The sequence below is a fragment of the Rhipicephalus sanguineus genome, chromosome 5, assembly GCF_013339695.2.
Source record: "Rhipicephalus sanguineus isolate Rsan-2018 chromosome 5, BIME_Rsan_1.4, whole genome shotgun sequence".
Lineage (NCBI taxonomy): Eukaryota > Metazoa > Arthropoda > Arachnida > Ixodida > Ixodidae > Rhipicephalus > Rhipicephalus sanguineus.
In genome coordinates this window covers 51,534,445-51,554,788 of record NC_051180.1, presented here as the reverse complement: position 1 = coordinate 51,554,788, position 20,344 = coordinate 51,534,445, and the positions used below count along the sequence as shown (strand labels likewise).

The 20,344-nt window shown below is 45.9% G+C and overlaps 1 protein-coding gene across 1 annotated transcript; it reads left to right on the top strand.

The window, feature by feature from the left end:
• Positions 1 to 354: 354 nt before the first annotated feature.
• On the top strand, positions 355 to 12,247 carry LOC119394658 (acetylcholinesterase). Its single transcript, XM_037661974.1, has 6 exons — positions 355 to 433; positions 1,268 to 1,455; positions 4,090 to 4,395; positions 4,870 to 5,921; positions 6,522 to 6,762; positions 12,050 to 12,247. The coding sequence occupies exons 1-6, from the start codon at positions 355 to 357 to the stop codon at positions 12,245 to 12,247; spliced, it is 2,064 nt and encodes a 687-aa protein (XP_037517902.1).
• Positions 12,248 to 20,344: the final 8,097 nt, after the last annotated feature.

Here is a 20,344-nt window from a genome sequence, read left to right as displayed (position 1 = left end):
CCATACCTGTGCTTCTTCTTTTCTCAGTCTTTTTGGGGCTCCCGGGTAGTATTTCCGTTTCATCATGTAAAGTTGCTGGATGTCCTCGAGCCTGTACCAGGAATTCTTTCGTCGTTATTATAAGGCATGGTTCTCCATGCGGTGTACGTAATATCGTTATCGCTTTCTTGACAAGCAGTCGTAGTTTAACCACGGGACAATGAACGCAGCGCATCAGAAAAGGAAGGGCGAAGAAGAGCGCATGCCTGCACGCGCCCTGCCGAACGTGTTCTGCACTTTTTTTTGTCGTGTCGTTCTGACCACAGCACGGCTCCTCCTATCTGTGACGCTTTGGGTTGAGTTTAACGAAAGACAATGGAGAGCTCTAGCACTTCCGACCATAGGGCGATCATCGCTTCCAGTTCAACTCCTCGCAAGACGTACAACATTGTCGGTGAGCGCAGAAAGCAGTCCTATTGTAGCCTTTTTGAAGTTGAGAAGCACGTTTTGTCTGCATCGTATCAAAAGGTATGGGAGAGTTACGCCTGGCCGCTTTGAAGGACACGTTGTTCACTTAAAAATGGCGGAAGTTCAGGGGAAAGGGAAGCTTGCAGAGCTGAAAAGTTCGTGAACACGGAGCGTAGCTGGAGACGCTCCAGCGACATTCCGTGTTCACGAATTTTTCATGTCTTCACGTTGTTCAGTTGACACAACTCACTACTGATCTTAACACACGAGGCATATTTTGGGAGAAAGTAGAACTTGTTTGCATGCACGAGGCTATGAAGCAGAGATGGCCTGTGTAGAAGAGTTCCAATGAAATTTCTTAAATGATCGAGGACAATTTTGGGCCTCTATCAACATGCTCTAGTTAACTTTATCACGGCCTGTGCGGTAATTTAACATTACACTATTCTCCAGGGTAGAAAACGTTTGTCTACTGCTTCCTAGAATTCTTGTATTAGTTTGGCTGCTCTCAGAATTTTTGTATTTTATTGCAATTTTTTCCAGAGCTTTCCCTTTGATGCTAAAGCTCACCCTGTGTCTGTGAATCATATTGACACTGTCTTGTTATTTTGGGAGTTGCCGCAGCACCGGTAGTACCACGCCTGTCTGAGACTACGTGAGATATTTTGTCGTGCTCGGAGATGCCAGTGATTTTTGCAACTGCGAACGACGTTTTAGGATTTCGCATTGATCCTTTGTTTCATTCTTGTATAACTTGCTAACTCAAGCGAGAGAAAAGCATTTAGTATTTAATAAAGTGCTTTCTGAACCTGCAACGCAGCAGCCACGACTGGCCTGGTGGTGTTCGCCTTCCTGGCGTACGCACTCACTCAGATAGTGGTGAAGCTGAGTGCCAACAAGCACAGAACCCTGAGCCTTTATTACGGGTCCGGTCTTGTACACGGCGGCACACTGCTCAACGTGATGGACCGTGGCGTGGTGCAGTACCTGAACCTCCGTTACGCTAAGGTAACGCAGGGGTTGCCTTCGCCCTGGCTGTGCCGTAACGTATGAGTCGGTAACGTATGTAAAAGTACAAGGTAACATATGAGCCACCGGGCCCCGGCTGCACTCGTGAGCTGCAAATTGCTTCGCAAGCAGCGCCGATGAAAAAGAGCTATGCATTCTAAGAAAAAAAAAATAGTCCTTTCACTCTTTTTTGTTAGTCTTTGCTTGCCACTCATATGCCTCTCTTTAAAGAGAAATGTGAACTCTTTTTGAAGATTATTATGCTCTCGTCGGAGAGTCGAGGCACACAAAAGAGAGTTAACGCGTCTCTTTAAGGAGAGCCATATACGTGGCAGGTCTGGACTCACCACAAAGAGTAACGCACGCTCTTCTTCTTCTTAGAGTGTGCGCAACAAGAGGCTATTAGGGGACGCGCGCCAAGGCACAAAATGTTGTTTGCAATGTCAATGTTCGCCGGCACTCAATGAGCGCGAACCGATGACGTAGAAGTTTTCTTAACGTTCGCTTTCGCTTAACGAAGTTCCCTTGCGTTCGCTTGAAGTTCCTTAAGCGAGCGCTTTTGCGTTTCGACTACAGTAGAACGGGGCGAAAGAGAACGTGCATCGAACCAATAAGCTACATAGCTCAGGGTCAATGCATTTCTGTAAGTTACTCTACGTGGTCGTTGGTTTTCGCAGACAAGCATGTTAATGCGAACACCAGAGCACTGCATTAAAGGGGCACTGCGAATATTTTTCAGCATGGTCAGAAAACGCTGCCGATTGGTAATCGAGGCTCCTGAGAACATGCGAGCGAAATATTACAGCGCAGCACGCGGCCTGGAACTTACAATTGGGTCAATCCATGCCAAATCATCCAGCGTTTTTCCGACCATCACAAATATGACTGAAAAAATTTCCACGTTTTTCTTGAAGTTCGAAACTCGTTCTGCTCGTTTATTTCTGCAGCCAAAAATTATCCCGCCTATTTGTGAGAGTGTGTAGTTTTGCGCCGACTGAGCTAAAGGGCATCAAACAACAATTTTTTTCAAAGGACGTTTATGGGATGCACTCAATAAAATGGTATTTCCGGCAAGCTAATGAAGTGATGTAACTGTAAAAATAATGACTTATTTATTTATATCGATTCTTCGAGAGCTTTTCGCACGAGCAGAATTGAATAAATTTGGAAAGTTTGGTATTTTTTTACAGGAACAATGCAAACTCAAAGGGTAGAAATGAATTATGCACTGGTGGCCTGTTCGACATACTACAAAAGAAAAATAATTTAGTCGCTGAAGGTGTAGCAGATCGTCTGAAAACAAATTTCAAATTTCACTTTTTTTGAGAAAAGCTCTGTATTCAGCGTCAAAAAACTTGCCTTGGTGGTCGGACTAAAAATATGCACTATACTTCATGTGAAAGCTCTATGTATTAGCTGAACATAGGCAAAGTTACAAAAAGGTATTATTTTTTTAATTTGAGATATTTTTTTGAAATTATGTATCTCCACCAGCTTTTCGCCGACGTAACTCAAGCGGCATGAAGCACTCACAACTGCAATCTTCAGTCCATGCCCACTGACCTGGGATGCAGACGTCAAACATGGTACTGTCTATAAAGCAACCCCATTTCCTTTTCCATTGCATTATAGACAGTACCATGTTTGACGTCTGCATCCCAGGTCAGTGGGCATGGACTGAAGATTGCCGTTGTGAGTGCTTCATGCCGCTTGAGTTACGTCCCTCAGGATACGTTATTAGCTAAATAACGTACCCTGAGGGACATAAGCGCAGATAAATGTTGACTGTATTTTATAGGAGATTGATTGTACTTGTGATAGTCTGAGTAGTGCAGTTTCGTAGGTCAAATGGTGCTTATAAAATTAGTTGCACCTTGACAGTTCACATAGCGCAGCGCTCAAACTTGCTGTTGCCTTCATTGTTTCGCCTTCGAACGAAATTGCCAATCTTTTTATTTGCGATGGCATATTTGAGTGTAGCTCGATTTTCCTATTTACCTTACTTTATAGCTAGTGAACAGTGACTGATGTTGTTCTGGTCTACTGCAATTGCCATCATACTAGCAGCACTGATTCGCAATGGCTCGCGTAAGCTGAACGATGACTTATATCAGCTAATGTTGCTGCCGTTGGCTAAATATGGCTAAATGAATGATAATGAAGACTACTATTGGCTCACTATTGGTTTGACTAGTGCTACCATATATCCCCTAAGTGACAGTGTTGAGTGATGTGAACTAAAGTACGAGATCCTTTGTTATAACAACGACATTTCCTTGTTCTAATCTAAACCCAATAAAGCTATCCCATGTACTGTCATGACAGATTGAAATGTGACTATTTAGGATAAATATTGCGCGTACTCAATCGTTTCTACCGCCGCCAGTCCATGCCATATCGGTGTAATTTTAACTTGAACATTTACATCAGAGCCTACCTTATTTTGAGTAGCCAGTTTTGCAGCAACATGACGCGGTGATTTCGAGCAGTTGCGCGTACTAGTCGTTATAATGAAAGCCTTGATGCCGATTTTCAATTCGTCGGGACTTTACGTAGACAACAGCCTGATTTGTACACGCGGTATCTTATTCTGCTTCCTTCTTCTGAGTGTGATGTGTCCCTTAATCACTGCAGGTACCGGAACGCTTCGGTCCTTCCGTGCCGTACCAGGCGAAGCTGATCGGCGACGAGATGCAGGACCATCCGCAGCCGTGCGTCCGCGGCGCTTACAGCGCGTTCCCGTCGCACCCGTTTCCTATGTCGGAGCAGTTCGAGGACTGCCTCTTCCTCAACGTGTGGACTCCGCTCAGAGGAAAAGATGACGACGACATTTCGCCAAAGCCCGTCGTAGTCGTTCTCGTGGGCGGCAACTTTGTGTCTGGAGGAAGCGGCGACTACGAGCTGTTCGATGGATCGGTCATGGCCTCCCTCTGGAACCAGGTGAACGCCTCGGTTCTTTTACAGAACCAATCAAAATGGGCTCACTTAATGTCACTCTATCAACACTGCACGCGCATTCCTTGCATTATGAGCCTTGCTTTATGAGTCAGTAAGAAAAAACGCGCTATTTCTACGTTATTCTGCACATCACAACGTGACGTTAACGCCTATCTTTTAGGCCAATTATCACGAACGACAGTATACACCCTCTTCTATTGTAGAAACAGTACAGGAGCTGCTATTTCATCGGTAACGTGGGCCTTAACTGAACGAATCCGAAAATCATTGTTTTATGTGGCACAGAGCACACTTTGGCGGTTAAATTTTCAGGATATGTTTGCAGCTTGAACGAGCAGATTGTTAACAATAAAAGTATTAAAACCAGTCATGCAACTCACAATGTGACCACGTAAATCTTAATGAGGAAATGGCAATACTGCCTGCACATCTCAATATGTTCATTCGTAAATGCAGGTGATAGTTATCCCGAACTACCGCGTCGGTATGCTGGGTTTCTACACGACAACTGGCGATAACACCACCCGAGACGCTGGCTTAGCCGACCAGGTCTTGGCACTAGATTGGGTGCGCACGCACATATCAGACTACGGCGGCGACCCGAAGAAGGTCACCCTCTTCGGCCACGAGGCTGGCGCCACCGCCGTGGGCCTGCATCTCTCGTCTCCGACGAGCTCGGCGCTCTTTCACCGAGCAATACTGCTGAGCGGCTCGCCGTACCGTCTTATGCCTAAGCACGCGGACAGCATTATACGCGACATTTCCCATGACCTTCTATGCAGCGACGAAATGGACGCGCCCGACACCGACCAGCACATAACACCCTGTCTCAAGATCAAGTCGATACACAGCTTGCTCGAACACCAACGGTCGGCCACGCTTGGCGGCGCTGTGGCTGCTTTCAGCCCTTCACTCGGCAAGACCGGAGTCAATCTGGACGGGGGTTCCTCGCGAGAAGAACTCGAAGGCAAAACAGATGGCGCTGCCTTCGAGGGGCGCAAGGACATCCTTGTCGGCACGACTGAGAACGAAGGAAGCGCCTACACTAATGCCCTCCTCGGCTTCTACGGCGTGGAGCACGAGGAAGATCTCGACAGAGGAACGGCCGCGCAGATCTTGCATACATACTTGAAGCACCATGGCATCAGAATCGACGAGGCGATTCTGGAGACCTTTCTGCAGCGCGATGAATCCAGCAGCGTCGTACGCACCCTGTCAGGCGCTATTGGAGACTTCGTTGTGCACTGCCCGCTGAAGCGGTTCCTGGAGAGCTACATGCGAGGCGCGCGGAGGCGGTTCGCCCCCGCCAACGTCTACGTCTATTACTTCCGGCACGTTCCGGACTTCCGCTGGTGGCCGTACTGGATGGGCTCGCCTCAAATGCTCGACTGGATATACCTGTCGGGAAATCTCCAGGGGCTGCGCTCGGACAAGATAAACATTGGGGACACGGAGATTCTCCTCTCCAAGAAGCTGGCCAGTTTATTGTCCTGCTTCGCGCTGACAGGGTAAGGTGATCGCGTAATGCGACAGGCCTCCTTTCCCAAATACCCCGTAGAGTACTGTTATTACGCATCGAATTAATAATATAATAATAATAATAATATAATAATAATAATAATAATAATAATAATAATAATAATAATAATAATAATAATAATAATAATTTCGGTTTAACGTCCCGAAACCACGATATGATTATGAGAGACGCCGTAGTGGAGGGCTCCGGAAATTTCGACCGCCTGGGGTTCTTTAGCGTGCACCTAAATCTAAGTACACGATACTGAAACATTTTCGCCTCCATCGAAAGTGCGGTAGCCGCGGCCGGGATTCGATCCCGCGACCTGCGGGTCAGCAGTTGATCACCATAACCACTAGACCACTGTGGCGGGCCTTACGCATCGAATTACCAGCTTAATGAATTACACCTCCACGTCACTTCCTACTTCAAACTTTAGCTGAATGTCATTGGTTTTGTGAAGCAATCTAATCGAACTAACGAGATCAACTCAAATAGGTGTCCTTCTGAGTAACGCCGTGCAAACCAAGATAAGTACGTGTGCCCTACCAAAATACTGGCTAATTTTGTCAAAACCGATGTCTCGCAGTAATCCGGAGAAGTGCACCCGTTCGCCATTGGCACACTGGACGAAGGCGACCGACAGTAAGCTCCGCACCCTGGTTGTGGAAAATGCCACGACGCTGGAGATGCGGGAAGGGCTGCCATTTGGCGACGCCTGTAAAGACTGGGACGCGGTCATCGCGAACTCCTCCGTTGGTGCCGCGACGACTCACAATTCCGCTATACGAGTTCTGAATGCCACCCGGATACAGCTGCAGCAACTGCAGGTAAATAGTAGGTTCGTGGGTACGGACATCGTCAATTCACTGATGTGCTGTTTACTCCAGCGATAGACGGCGATAGTAAAGCACTGTGACATAATAGCAACCAATGTTCCTACCAGCAATGGCGATCTGCCCGCGCTCAGTACTGAACTATAACGTGATTCACCGTCCACCTTTATGAAGTGAAAGAGCAGCCGGTTATTTCTAGCCTCCTACATAACTCTTCAGCTCGATATATGTGCGATTTTGGCACTTATACTACTTACAAAGCTAAAAGCTTTTTTTTTTTTATTAAGATTCTTATGCCTCGTCGGCAGTCTCAATGCTCATTCCTTGAGCAAAACTGCTGTCTCTTCATTTTATATTTGTATGCGTTTCTTGAAGGCGAACGTTACGTTGTGTAACCTAACCACACGACTTGTTCTATCACTCTCTCATGACATATGTTCTCACTATTTTGTATTACCTTTTGTCTTGGTTCTTCCACGAACTGACAAAAAATTCGGCAGATCCCACGCGTTGTGGGAATCGGTTTCATGCGAAGCAGTCAGCGAGTACCTCGATGCTGTATTTTATGGTTTTGAGCCAAGCGGTGCGAGGTGGATCGACGTGTTTTTGTAAGTGTAGTAGCTGTGTGCACGTCATGGGCTTACCAGGTACGTCAACACTGGCGTTTAATGGGCATCTTATGCTGTGACGTAATTTCAGTCGTCACGTCAGCCCTCACATGTGTTAGTATTATCGAAACTAAGTGCACTTTATGGTGCAATCATGTGAATATCATACGTACCTTTCGGTAGTGCATTCCTCCGGGGTCGAGCAATGCTTCAATATAGCTTGCTGAATCATGGGAACACAAATGTAATGTTTATTAGAATGCTATAAAAACAGAGCCAACACGGAACCACACATGTCAGAAGTCTGTGTCACATCTATTCCTTGTCCGGCGTCTTTTAGATGCGAAGCATCTTTTAGCGGAGTTCAAACCGGTGGTGGTGGTGGCGGTGTGCGGTGTGCGGCGTGACCACCCTTACTGCGCATGCGCACACCCTCTACACATACCACCCCCTTCCCCTCTCCCAATTCCCCCTCTCCCCTTTCCCTCTCTACTCCTCATCTCCACTTTTCCTCTCCCCTTTCTCCTTCTCCACTACCATCTCCCCACCCCTCTCCACTTCCCCTCTCCCGTTTCCCCTCTCCAATCTTCCTCTGAAACGCAGGCTAGACATGCCGAAATTCTCTCCTGCACAACGCCGCGATGAGCACCAGCGCATGCGCGTGCCCTCCCCCTCTCTCTCTCCTCTCCTACGCTGCCGCCCTCTCGCGCGCCTGTCGACCGCGTTCCCCCGCTCGCCCTGTGAGAATTAACGGCCAGGCTAGAGGGAAGACAAGACACGCGTAGCGTTCCTCTTTGCGTTCCACGACGCGAGGTCGATAGCATGCCCAACGAACGCCAACAGAACGCGATCGTGCAAGTGCTCCGGCTTCGCATCGCCTCATGGTCCCGTTTGCGGGAAATGGACGCCTGTATCGTAGTAGTACATATGTAGTGTTTATTGCTTTGCCATAAAATTAGACAGCCAGCACCACAACCACAAATGACGTTGCGCTGACATTGCGCCTGCATAGGCAGTCTTTCCAAGCCAATTTATAGACCTGGCGTGGCTCTGTGGTAGAATACCTGATTGCCACGCAGAATGCTTGGGTTCGATTCTTGCAGGGATCCTAATTTTTATTCTTTCCATTCGTCTGGCCAACGCTGCCTGTGTCAGTTTTTCTTGACGCTCTCGCATTTGAATTACCAGTGTCTTTTATCGCCGGTCCTGGGTAGATATATTGCCACGTACGTTTCTTATCAATACTTTTGCTGTGTTTGGTTTTTCGCCCACAAAGGCTGTCAGCAACGCTCAGCGCAAACTGCGCCTCATTGTTCGAGAAGCTTCGCGGTTATTGTAGATCATTTTGTTAAGATTGCGCGCAAGACGCGAACACTAGAGCTTATTCTAGAGATTGCGCATCAACCACCGATATCGCTAGAAAGTTCGATAGCGTCTGCATAAAAGCCGACGCGCTTGACCGCTTGTCAGTTGATCGACGGTCGACGCTCTGCTGCCAACAGCCACCGACGAAGACAATCTCGACGTCGCTTCCTACTTGCAACGCGCCGAAGAAGCTCGACAGATCGTCCGCCTGCGCATCAAGACCCAACAGCACACCGACAGCCGTCGCTACAATCTTCGACGACGATTCGTGGAGTACCAGCCCGGCGACCGTGTCTGGGTCTGGACGCCAATACGACGACGCGGAATGAGCGAGAAGCTTCTGCGACGATACTTCGGACCGTACAGGGTACTTCGACGTCTCGGCGCACTCGACTACGAGGTTGTCCCCGACGGCATCACGAACTCTCAGAGGCGTCAAGCTCGACCTGAGGTCGTGCATGTGGTGCGCCTTAAACCATACTATGCTCGTTAACGGACCTGAGGAATTTAATGTTTGCTTGCTTAGTTTTCCTTAGTATTGCATGTATTCATTTTCTGTTTCTAAGCATCGGGACGATGCTTTTTCAGAGGGGGGCATTGCCACGTACGTTTCTTATCAATACTTTTGCTGTATTTGGTTTTTCGCCCACAAAGGCTGTCAGCAACGCTCAGCGCAAACTGCGCCTCATTGTTCGAGAAGCTTCGCGGTTATTGTAGATCATTTTGTTAAGATTGCGCGCAAGACGCGAACACTCGAGCTTATTCTAGAAATTGCGCAACAACCACCGATATCGCTAGAAAGTTCGATAGCGTCTGCATAAAAGCCGACGCGCTTGACCGCTTGTCAGTTGATCGACGGTCGACGCTCTGCCCGCCGCTATCAGTGTATTGCTGTAGCTTTCAGTTTCTCGGCCACAAGTTCGGCCTAATAAAGAGTTTCATGTCGACTTGCTGACTGCTGCCTTCGTCGACGTCACGACCCCGTGACAATATAAACTGTGAATCACCTGTGGGTGGCGCATACCCGTATACCGTGGCCCGTCCCTCCCACAAGGTCTATCCAAATAGGTCGCGAAGCTTCGGGCGAAAAGCGGTTCAGATCCTATTGTCAGCGACATCAGCATGGGGAGTTATGGGAGTAGCGATTGAAGCGCGACTAGGTGTGGTGGGAACAAACACTAATAACAAAAAACCTAATTTCATTCAACAACAAAATATTTATATTTTATGACCGAGATTTATTTCAGAATAACATTTATTTAGATCCAGTGTACAAAGAATTCATGAAAATGTATATGCATTATCAAAAATCTTCTTATTAGCGCCCTCTAAAGAATGACACATGCCATTGCTCTGCGACGCAGTCCTTGTAGTGTTCGGAAAGGCGCGCGTAAAGTTCGTCCTGCGGCGACACACCCCCTCAGGTGTGCTGGTGTTTCGCACTTGCATGCGTGCTGTGAATTATTGTGGTGAGAATTTGATTTTTGTGTGCGCGAAGTTGCGATGTGCGTTTCATCATTGGTGAACGTGTTGGCTACGGTGTTCAAACGGACAACGGCACGAGGCGGCTAACATTTCACGCCGAACGCTTTCCTCGGTACTAGCGGAAACGATGTGGTGTTCCAAGGATGCAATAGCAACACGCGTACGCCTGGCGAGCCCTCTCTTCTAGATAAGACACCGGGGCAACGGTTCGGAGTAGTGTGCTTGCTGGATTTTCATGGATCAGTATTCCTGCTGCCCGGTTTCCTTCGTGAACATGCGGTGCCTACTATATTTCCGGTTATCGGTGAGCAGATCGCTAAGTTATCTGTCGCGCTACGATCGCTACACTTCGCATGCCTTGATACGTTACACGTAAGGTTAATTTATCGGAACAAAAGGCAAAACATAGTGCACGTAGTGTACGCACCTTTTGTACTTATGACATTTGTTGCTCATTGTGTAGGGTGTGTTAAATTGCTTTATTGTGACCATTGAATAAAACTGAAATATCATTATTTTGGCGTGACCAGGCGTCATTTCTTCTCGTTAGAACTGAAGCACGCATGCAATGCGCTCTTTAAGTCCCCTGCGCATGTGCGAAGCAAATAAGCAACGCTGCAAATATGAGATGTACGCTGCTGCCTACGTTATTCACGCTGTGGAAGATCACACGAACGCAGAATAAAAGCTCAGAGATAAAGTTTCCTGGTAAAACCAAGGCGAATTCCACGACGGTACACTTAAACACGGCTGTTTATTCACGGGCCGATACTAGTTTAGCTAGCGTTGGCTTCAAGCGCATTCGCCAAGGGCTTGCCGGCTCGCTGTAGCGCGAGTCCTTAGTGATCAGGGGCCTAGGAAAAATATTTTGAGGTCAAATTTCGCGCTAGTGCCAACAAAATGACGTCACTTTTTTACCGGATATTGCGTCACATCCGCTTTATTTTTTGTTCCGCCGGAAGTGTTCCCTCCTCACACAGATGGCGCCAAGCCCCATGAGCAGCTGATGAGCAGCCATTTTCTGAACGTATGGGCTTCTATGGAAGCTTCGCTACCATTTACATTTACCTTGCCTCCCATGCCAATTTTGGTCTACAACAAGTTAAGGAGGCGATCAGGAGAGCATCTCGACGTTGACGGCCGGATAGATAGATAGATAGATAGATAGATAGATAGATAGATAGATAGATAGATAGATAGATAGATAGATAGATAGATAGATAGATAGATAGATAGATAGATAGATAGATAGATAGATAGATAGATAGATAGATAGATAGATAGATAGATAGATAGATAGATAGATAGATAGATAGATAGATAGATAGATAGATAGATAGATAGATAGATAGATAGATAGATAGATAGATAGATAGATAGATAGATAGATAGATAGATAGATAGATAGATAGATAGATAGATAGATAGATAGATAGATAGAAACGCTCAAAGTGCCAAAGGTTCGCAAATAACTGCATCGCATTTAAAATATCGCAAATCTTCTTTAACTTATATTGAAATCACTTTGATGAGCAACGAAGGACGCGGGACACCTGCAGTCCTTTGCATACCTCAATGACGTAATTCTCGAGGCTATACGGATGTTGTCACTTTTGTATATTTGACATTTGTGATCATGGCTTAGGGAATATTTACCTCGAAGCTAAAGCGATGGATTAAATTCCAAGTTGCAGCTAATTGGACATTACTGCGCGTTTCTTCAACATTTCCTAGTGGCATATCCTTATAGCAGTTTGTGATTGCGTTTAGTAGTGATGTGATGTCTACGCTCGCTCATCTTGCTTACGTGGCACTTCTCGCAGTGGGAAGACAAAGAGGGGACGAGCAACACGAGTCATCGCGGAGATACTCCGCCACTCGCCATCACTCGACTCGCCATCAGCGGACGCCGAGTTCCTATGTGGGCGAATTACCTCGCCGGATTTATTAGGGACAACAACCTGGAGCACTTAAACTGGAGCAGTCTTGACCAGGGGCGTCAGAGACGGCCCTTTTCGTGAAGGTTCTGTGTAGGGCATTCAGTAGAGAAAAAAAAAACGTTTTATTAAAAACGATGTGATTGAGAAAGATACTGTCTGTATTATTCTTTTATTCAACGGGCAAGCGAACTGCGTGCCCCTTTCAGTACACTTCGGTTAACCAACACAGTTACGTTGCGTTGAAAAATATCTAGGTCATCAGATGAGATGGAAGAACAGGGATCATTATCGCTGAGGAAGCTTTTATGTCCCAAACATATGCTGGGGAAGCCGGAAGCAAAAGGAAATATGGTAGATGGAATGCATTTCGTATCTACAACAGTTTTTAAACCCTCCTTGGAATCGATGTGAACAACTTGTAATGTATGGGCTCGACTGCACACCATTCGTTGTGTTCGAGCTGTAGGCCACCATATCCTGTCTACCAGCGCACAATTGTGTGGAACAAATAGAAGCTAATCGAAGTTCAAATTTTATAGGAAACTGGCACAGAAACGTTATTTTGAAACCACTGATAGCGTGCGGCACGCCGGCAGAATTCGCTATAGAGTTAGCCCTCAGAATTGCAGTGTACTCTATCACTCAGAAGCAGTAATTGCTTTATTGCCTGTTAAAAAAAAAAACAATGTTGGAGCTTGAGAAAGAATTTGGAGAATGGATCACTCCAATGAGTTTTCACAATGGGTAGTTTTTAATCGTGCACACGAGGATATTGTTCATGCTGCTTTTTATACTCCGTACAAGGGGCGCGACTGCTGTTGACGGAAATCGAATACTCAATCTTTTGACGATTCACCAGTAAAATGGTTTGCGCCCTTGATTGCTTCGGGTCAGTTCTTGGCAGCATGATTTCTTACACCCTTCACGGCGAGATATCTACACCGCCGCCAGAGCAATTCCGAGACAATCATGCACAAGATTCATTCATTGGCTCTTAATTTCCCTCCTCAGTTTTACATTTTTTTAATCAGTACATCCTTGTACTTAGATTAAGGTGCTCGTTAAAGCACCCCAGGTGGTCGAAATTTCCGAAGCCCTCCACCACGGCGTCCCTCATAACCATATCGGGGCGTTGGGACGCGAAACCCCACGTATTATTATTATTTATCTGTACATGAGCGCTGGAAATGTTCTTGTTATATGAGACGCAAATATTTCTGGCGAGAAGCGGAAGTTTGTGGCGTAGAATGTCGTCATGGTCGTTGCAGTCTCCCATCACGAATTATACGCACCATCGTCAAGAGAGTGTGATGAATACTGCGCACAAGTTGCTGGAACCATCGTTAAGTTTGTATATTTAATTTCTTACGCCGATGGGCGCCATTTCGAAAAGTGTTTCTGTGCGGAATGCATTCACAGCGGTCCTTTACTTAAAGGGCACAGGCACTACATGACACATGCAGAAGGTATCAAGCCTGTTCTAAACGAAAACTGGTAAGGCGCTGAAACTAGTTACGAATATATTTTGACTCAAGGAAAAATCAGCGGTTTAAAAAAAATAGTTGAGTAACTTGCCCGTTGGTGTTCATTGTGCGCAGGCTACAATCGTATGCTCTTGATTTATTTCTTGACATTTTAACAGCATAAATATTGATACAACAGGAGTATACTACCATTCGCGTGTTACGATTGAAGTAATTTGTTTGTGGAGTTTGGTCAATGTTTCAGGCCAACCCACGTTTGAATCAAGCCAAGCTGTCGCAGCTGCGCATTCTTATCGTGGCTCAGCGCTCAAGAAGTTGCTCGCTTTGAGAATCGTGCTACATTTTCCTCTAAGTAAAATCTTGCGGGAGCTTATATAACTCAACGCGACCCACTCGCCAGTGAGATGACCTCAGTCAACTTTCACAGCCGCGCGCAGATTCGCCGTAAGCACCACGTGTCGTGCGCTACGGTCAGCGTTTCGGATACTATGGTCAGCAGTTCCTAGCTGCTTCTAACGACTCGGGCATTTACACAGCTGATGACCCTGAACGCCATCGAACCACATTTGCTGCCGTCAGCGATCAGTAAGCACTGTGCAAGCGCAAGGAACACAGGAGAGAAAATAACGCGAGGAAGTGATGCGCATAAACGTTGACGCCAATGAGGCCACGTACCGCGCTAGCAACGAACACTAAAAAAAAAACGCCACATTTTGCGTCCAGCAACATGTTCCTTGGGCATTTGCCTCAGACGACTGGAAGGCAAAAAGCTTTCTTTTACTCCGCAGTTAATTGTGTCGACACCCCCCGACCTCCCCCCGCTTCCAAACACTGTCTACGGATTCGGACGCAGCGGAAACTTTTCGCACCTCACGTGGTACAGCAGTGCTCCGAGATCGACCAAGCGACAATACCACGTGATGACGTCGTAATGTGACGTCATAGTGACTTTATGATGACGTCCTAGAAATACATCATCCCATGATGATTTCTTTCACCACTAGTGTTGACTCCGACGGTCACTTTTCTCGTTTCATGATGCGTGTAAGGCTTTTGCCTTACTATAATAAATAAATAAATAAATAAATAAATAAATAAATAAATAAATAAATAAATAAATAAATAAATAAATAAATAAATAAATAAATAAATAAATAAATAAATAAATGGACCTGTGTAAATACTGATGCGCACCGACCTAACGACGTGTCGACGTTGTAAAGTCAAATGGGCTTTAATACCGTTAACTATTATGATTTATTGAAACAGCTCGAAGTGCTCTCTTTCTTTTTTATTTTGGCGCTTTCCATCTGAAAAAGCACACCTCTCATTTCTTCGGACACTAATCGCTTATTTATCACATTCAAATGCTGCGCATTGTATATATAGCTTGCATCAAGCGTAAGTCGAGCACTAGCAGTCTTGCCCGAAACATTGGTCCCAGGAGGCCACCTCCACGAAGGTTTCCGTCACATCTCGTTAAGGTGGTAGTGTGTCGCAGCGCGACTTGGCGTGGATGGTGAACAGCCACAAGTTGAGGTAACTGTGCTTACTCGCAATGGAAAGTCAAACGCGACTAACTTTTCAATGCCAGAAAATTTTCAAGCAGTGCTGAGTATGTGGAAAATAAATATGTTCTATGAACTTTCGGTTACGGAGAGAAAAGGTTGCGAAGCGAGCAAAAATCATGAAACGGTATGGTAAAACACAAACAGAAAATTCGGAGCGCTTGATTCAGAAAAATTACTTAAGGTTCCACGAACAGCCAGAACAACGTGAAATTGTCGCAACGGTGGGCGGATACAGCGTAGAAGTAATTTGCAGTTCTAAGACTTCGTTTTCAAACTTTGTTGATTTCATTTCACTCGTACTCTGTGTAGTTAAATAAGCTCGTCGCGTTCGTGTTTTCTCGCGCCGCTGCACCCGCGAATAAGTAGTTAAAATATTTCTCGTAACAAGAAGAAAAGACTCTTGAGGTAATACGCGCTGGGGCATGCAGGTTCTATGCCGTCATAAGCTTGAATTCATATTACTTTGCAGACGCAGTGAACTACACACTGGGACTCAGTTTCTATTCATGGACCGTTCCACCGCTCCCCGTTAGACTTTATACAGGAAGCAAATTTGTCTGTATTTATCAGACCACGATTCCCCTTCTTTCGTTCATGCTTAAGGGTAGGCTTTCGAAATTAAAAAAAAAAGAAAAGAACTGAAACTTGCAGCAGGCAGTAAATATCTATAAGAAAATACGTTGCCTCAGGCTCACAGATAATTTTCACACACTGCTAAAGAAAATGTCCGCATATATTACGCGTTTGAGGCAGAAACTCCCGCGCTTCGAAAGACTGCTACGAAAACTAACTGTCGTGCGTTCGTCGACACGTCACTGCAGTTTCTAGGAAGAAATGGCGGAAACTCAGGAGTTTATCCAAGCTGAGCCCTCAGTTGACTATCTCACACAGAAGAAAGAGAAAAGAAGGCCCCAAAAACAGTAAAAAGAGAAGTTAACAGGGAAGAACGCCCCGTCACATGTGATACGTTAGCCTAACCTGGCTAATCGCGAAACCTATATGACTAGCAACTCGCGGCAAGTAAACCCTCTTATTTCACGATACGCGTTCGCGTACGAGACTTCCATGAATGTCTACGCGTGCCGTGAAGTACATTCTAACGCATTGAAGCTTACCATGATGTACACTAAGAGTTTCCTCTAAAGTATGTGTGAACAAATATCTTAGCCGTGTGTTTCTCGATACGCGAAACTTAGCTGGCGTAAGTTGTAGAAGTTCTCACGATTATTTATTGCCACCAGACTTCACGTGCCACTCCCACAACTCGGACTACTCGCAGTAAAAGCACTGTCGAAGCGAAGTCCAACGTTCGAGAAACGGCGTAATTGGGTTGATATGTGGTGGTTTCAGGCCTATGGTACTTCTGTAATGTTCTGTTAAGTAGCCATTCGCAGTAGCAGATACCATTGCAGAACAAACTATGTCTACAAAAACTATCACGCCATTTTTTAAAGCAGCATATTCGGTCATGCTCTGTCGGGCCAACAACCTAAGCATACCTCAGCCTGGAGGGTGCATACCTCAGCCTGGAGGCACTGGCATTCTGTTCAAACACCGGAACAAGACTGCAAGGGAAACAGTTGAGGCCCTTTGGATTGATAGAATAAAAAACAAGTGCATCAGCCATCCATCTGTTGGCTTATTAGATAAGGAGATATAGCTGCTGTCTGCGTATATTAAATGCGAAGCATTTCTTAGCGAAGTTCTGCGACTTTGAGCGTATCTATCTATCTATCTATCTATCTATCTATCTATCTATCTATCTATCTATCTATCTATCTATCTATCTATCTATCTATCTATCTATCTATCTATCTATCTATCTATCTATCTATCTATCTATCTATCTATCTATCTATCTATCTATCTATCTTTCTATCTATCTATCTATCTATCTATCTATCTATCTGTCTATCTATCTATCTATCTATCTATCTATCTATCTATCTATCTATCTATCTATCTATCTATCTATCTATCTATCTATCTATCTATCTATCTATCTAGCCGCCTACGACTTTGTGCTCTCCTGGTCACTTCGTTAATCAAATGTACACCAAAATTGGTATGGCGTAACATGACTGTATGACGAACATGAATGACAAGTCATAACATGAAAATCATGACACGCATGTCATGTACAGCATGATTTACATGCCACGCTCATGGTGCGCTGGCGGCCGTTTCGCTAGCTTGATATGCACCACAATTGGTATCTTGCGACGTGACTGTGTAACAACATAAATAACACGAGTTAACATGAAAATCATGACACGCATGTCATGTACAGCATGAATTACGCGCCACGCTCATGGGGCGCTGGCGGCCGTTTCGCTAGCTTGATCTACCCCGAAATTGGTATTGCGTGACGTGATTGTGTGACGAACATGAAAACACGAGTTAACATGAAAATCATGACAAGCATGTCATGTACAGCATGACTTACGTGCCGCGCTCATAGTGCGCTGGCGGCCGTTTTGCTAGCTTGATATACACCAAAATTGGTATCTTGCGACGTGACTGTGTAACAACATAAATAACACGAGTTAACATGAGAATCATGACATGCATGTCATGTACAGCATGGCTTACGTGCCACGCTCATGGAGCGCTGGCGGCGGTTTCGCTAGCTTGATCTACCCCGAAATTGGTATTGCGCGACGTGACTGTGTGACGAACATTAAAACTCGAGTTAACATGAAAATTATGGCACACATTTTCCTCAATGACATACAAGGCGATATATGCAGCTCTTTGCTGGCTGCTTCGCATTACATCGATTCCCACAATGCGTGGGATCTGCCGGCTTTCTTATTGACGTTCTCTTTTCATTTTGTCGATGTAGGTGCCTTTGAGGGTTTTTAGGGGCGAACCTTCTTAAGGCGGCACCCGTTCGTCCCTCGTAGTAGTGAGTAACCAGTCGTAACGCTAGTACCAGATCTTGACCTCCAAGGTGGTGCCGGTGGGAGATTTTTCCTGTGCGTTGTTGAACAATAAAAGTCACAGTTTCGCCGCAAGGGCGAAGCAATGAATGCGATAGCAAGGAACTAATGCTATACGAAGTGAGGCTCGCCAATGGATACTCTCAGTTTGAACAGCGCTTCTGTTGCAAGGCGGCCGAAGGCGGCCGCCTTGCAACAGGCGGCCGAAGCAGCGAAGGCGGCCGAAGCAGCGAAGGAAACTAGCGTGCTTCAAGTGTCGACCTGTGACACTTGATAGTTCGCGCTCATCTTCTGTTTGTTCGTTTAGCGGCGTCCCTGAGCTCGAGTGACATTCGTACGCGCCGTAACATGAGCGCGTACATCACGGTGAAAGGGTGAAACATTCCTCTACCCCTCGCCACGAGAAAACCGCGCGAGCAGACGGCGGAAGGGCAAGCTTCTCCCATGCGCAAATATAAGAAGAAGCGAGCGAGCTCGCCGACGACTTTTAAATGCGCCCGTGGGGCTCCTAGCGCCACCTCGCTGGTATTGAAGAAACGCTTATTATCGCTAATCTTCCTGCCTTTCCTTCCTCTTTCTCCTCCTCCTTATTATCGCCTGCTGTCTCTGAGTCCGTCCAGCGCTAAATGGTGTGTATATAACGCTCGCCGTTAGCTACGTGGAGGATCGGCGTTTCGTGGCGTAGTGGATAGCGCCGCTCGCTGCGGAACAAGAGGTCCCTGGTTCGATTCCGCGCTTCGGAAGCATTTTTCTGAGTTATTTTTCTGTGGGGACTTTATAGATATATACATACTTATACATATACGGTGCATGACGGCGACGGCGACGGCAAAATCCAGCCGAGACTGTCCATATAATTGCTATCGCAATAAAAAATTCGCAGCGTGCGCGTTAACTAAATGCCGAATTCTTCTGTCTCTCATTCCCCATTAGGAGTCATTGGCATGTTCTGGTAGGAAACGTTAGTAGAAGTAGAAGTGTAAGTGTTAGCTAAAAGCCGACTTCTTCTGTCTCTCATTCCCATTAGCAGCCATTGTTTACCTCCAAGGTAGTGGCTGGTGAGATTTCTCCTGTGCGTGATTAAACAATAAAAATTTTGTTCAAAACGCCGTTGATTGATGAAATAAACCAACGAAAGACGCCAGATGTTTTCTAAAAGCAAAACGAAAGAACACCAGATGTTTCTAAAGCAAAACGAAAAGACGCCAGCTGCTTAACGAAAAACGACAGATGTTTTCTAAAGCAATGGTTTTCTAAACAATGAAAATTCACAGCGTACATGTAAAATTAAAGTGAGCTGCAAGTCGTCATAACTCATCGAACCTTTAGTATAAACGCGCCCGATCTCACGTCGGTGATGATGTACTGGGCAGAATTCACGGAAGATTCACGGTTTACCGATGAACCTCCGCAGCTTCGCCCACTCATCATCATTCACTCCGTGGATATGCTGTGATTTTTTTTTCGTGTGTGTGTATGTGTGTGTGGACTCGATGATCTCGGGAATTGTAGTCTAGAGTGATTGTTATATGCGCGGATGGTGTGTGCTCTCTGGCGGAAGCGCGCGGATCACGTTGGGCTTTTAAGCGAACGTTTCTTCAAAAATAAATCAGTTGTTAGATTGCGCTTGTCCGTGTGTCTCCTTTCTTCGTCCCCGTTTGTTTTCGCGCAAGTGCTACAATAGAACATCCGCTACATCCTAACGAATAGGAAGGCGACCCTCCCCATGGGCGAACGCAAGTCTGAGGTGAGGGGTATGGTGCCTAATGAATACGAAGGCTACCCACACCATGGGCAGTATGGATACGCCTCAGCTCTCCATGATATCATCGATGCTCTTTAACCTCATTATGATAGGATTGCCGGAAGAGCTTGAAGATTTCGAAGGAATCAAGGACTTCTTACACGCGGATGACATTACCATATGGATCTCGCGAGGCAATGATGGAAATATATAATTGAAATTACAAGAAACGGTAGGTAAAGCGGATGAGTACCTTACAGGCACTAGGCTTGAAAGCTCCCCAGGGAAATCAGAAGTTCTCCTTTGCAGACCGACCCTACGTACCCACGAGGAGTACGAACGAGGAGATACAGATTAGTACTAAGAACGGTGGTGCCGTTACCATCATTGAACAAATTGGGGTCCTGGTATTCAACATTGGGTTAAAGGGAACTAAC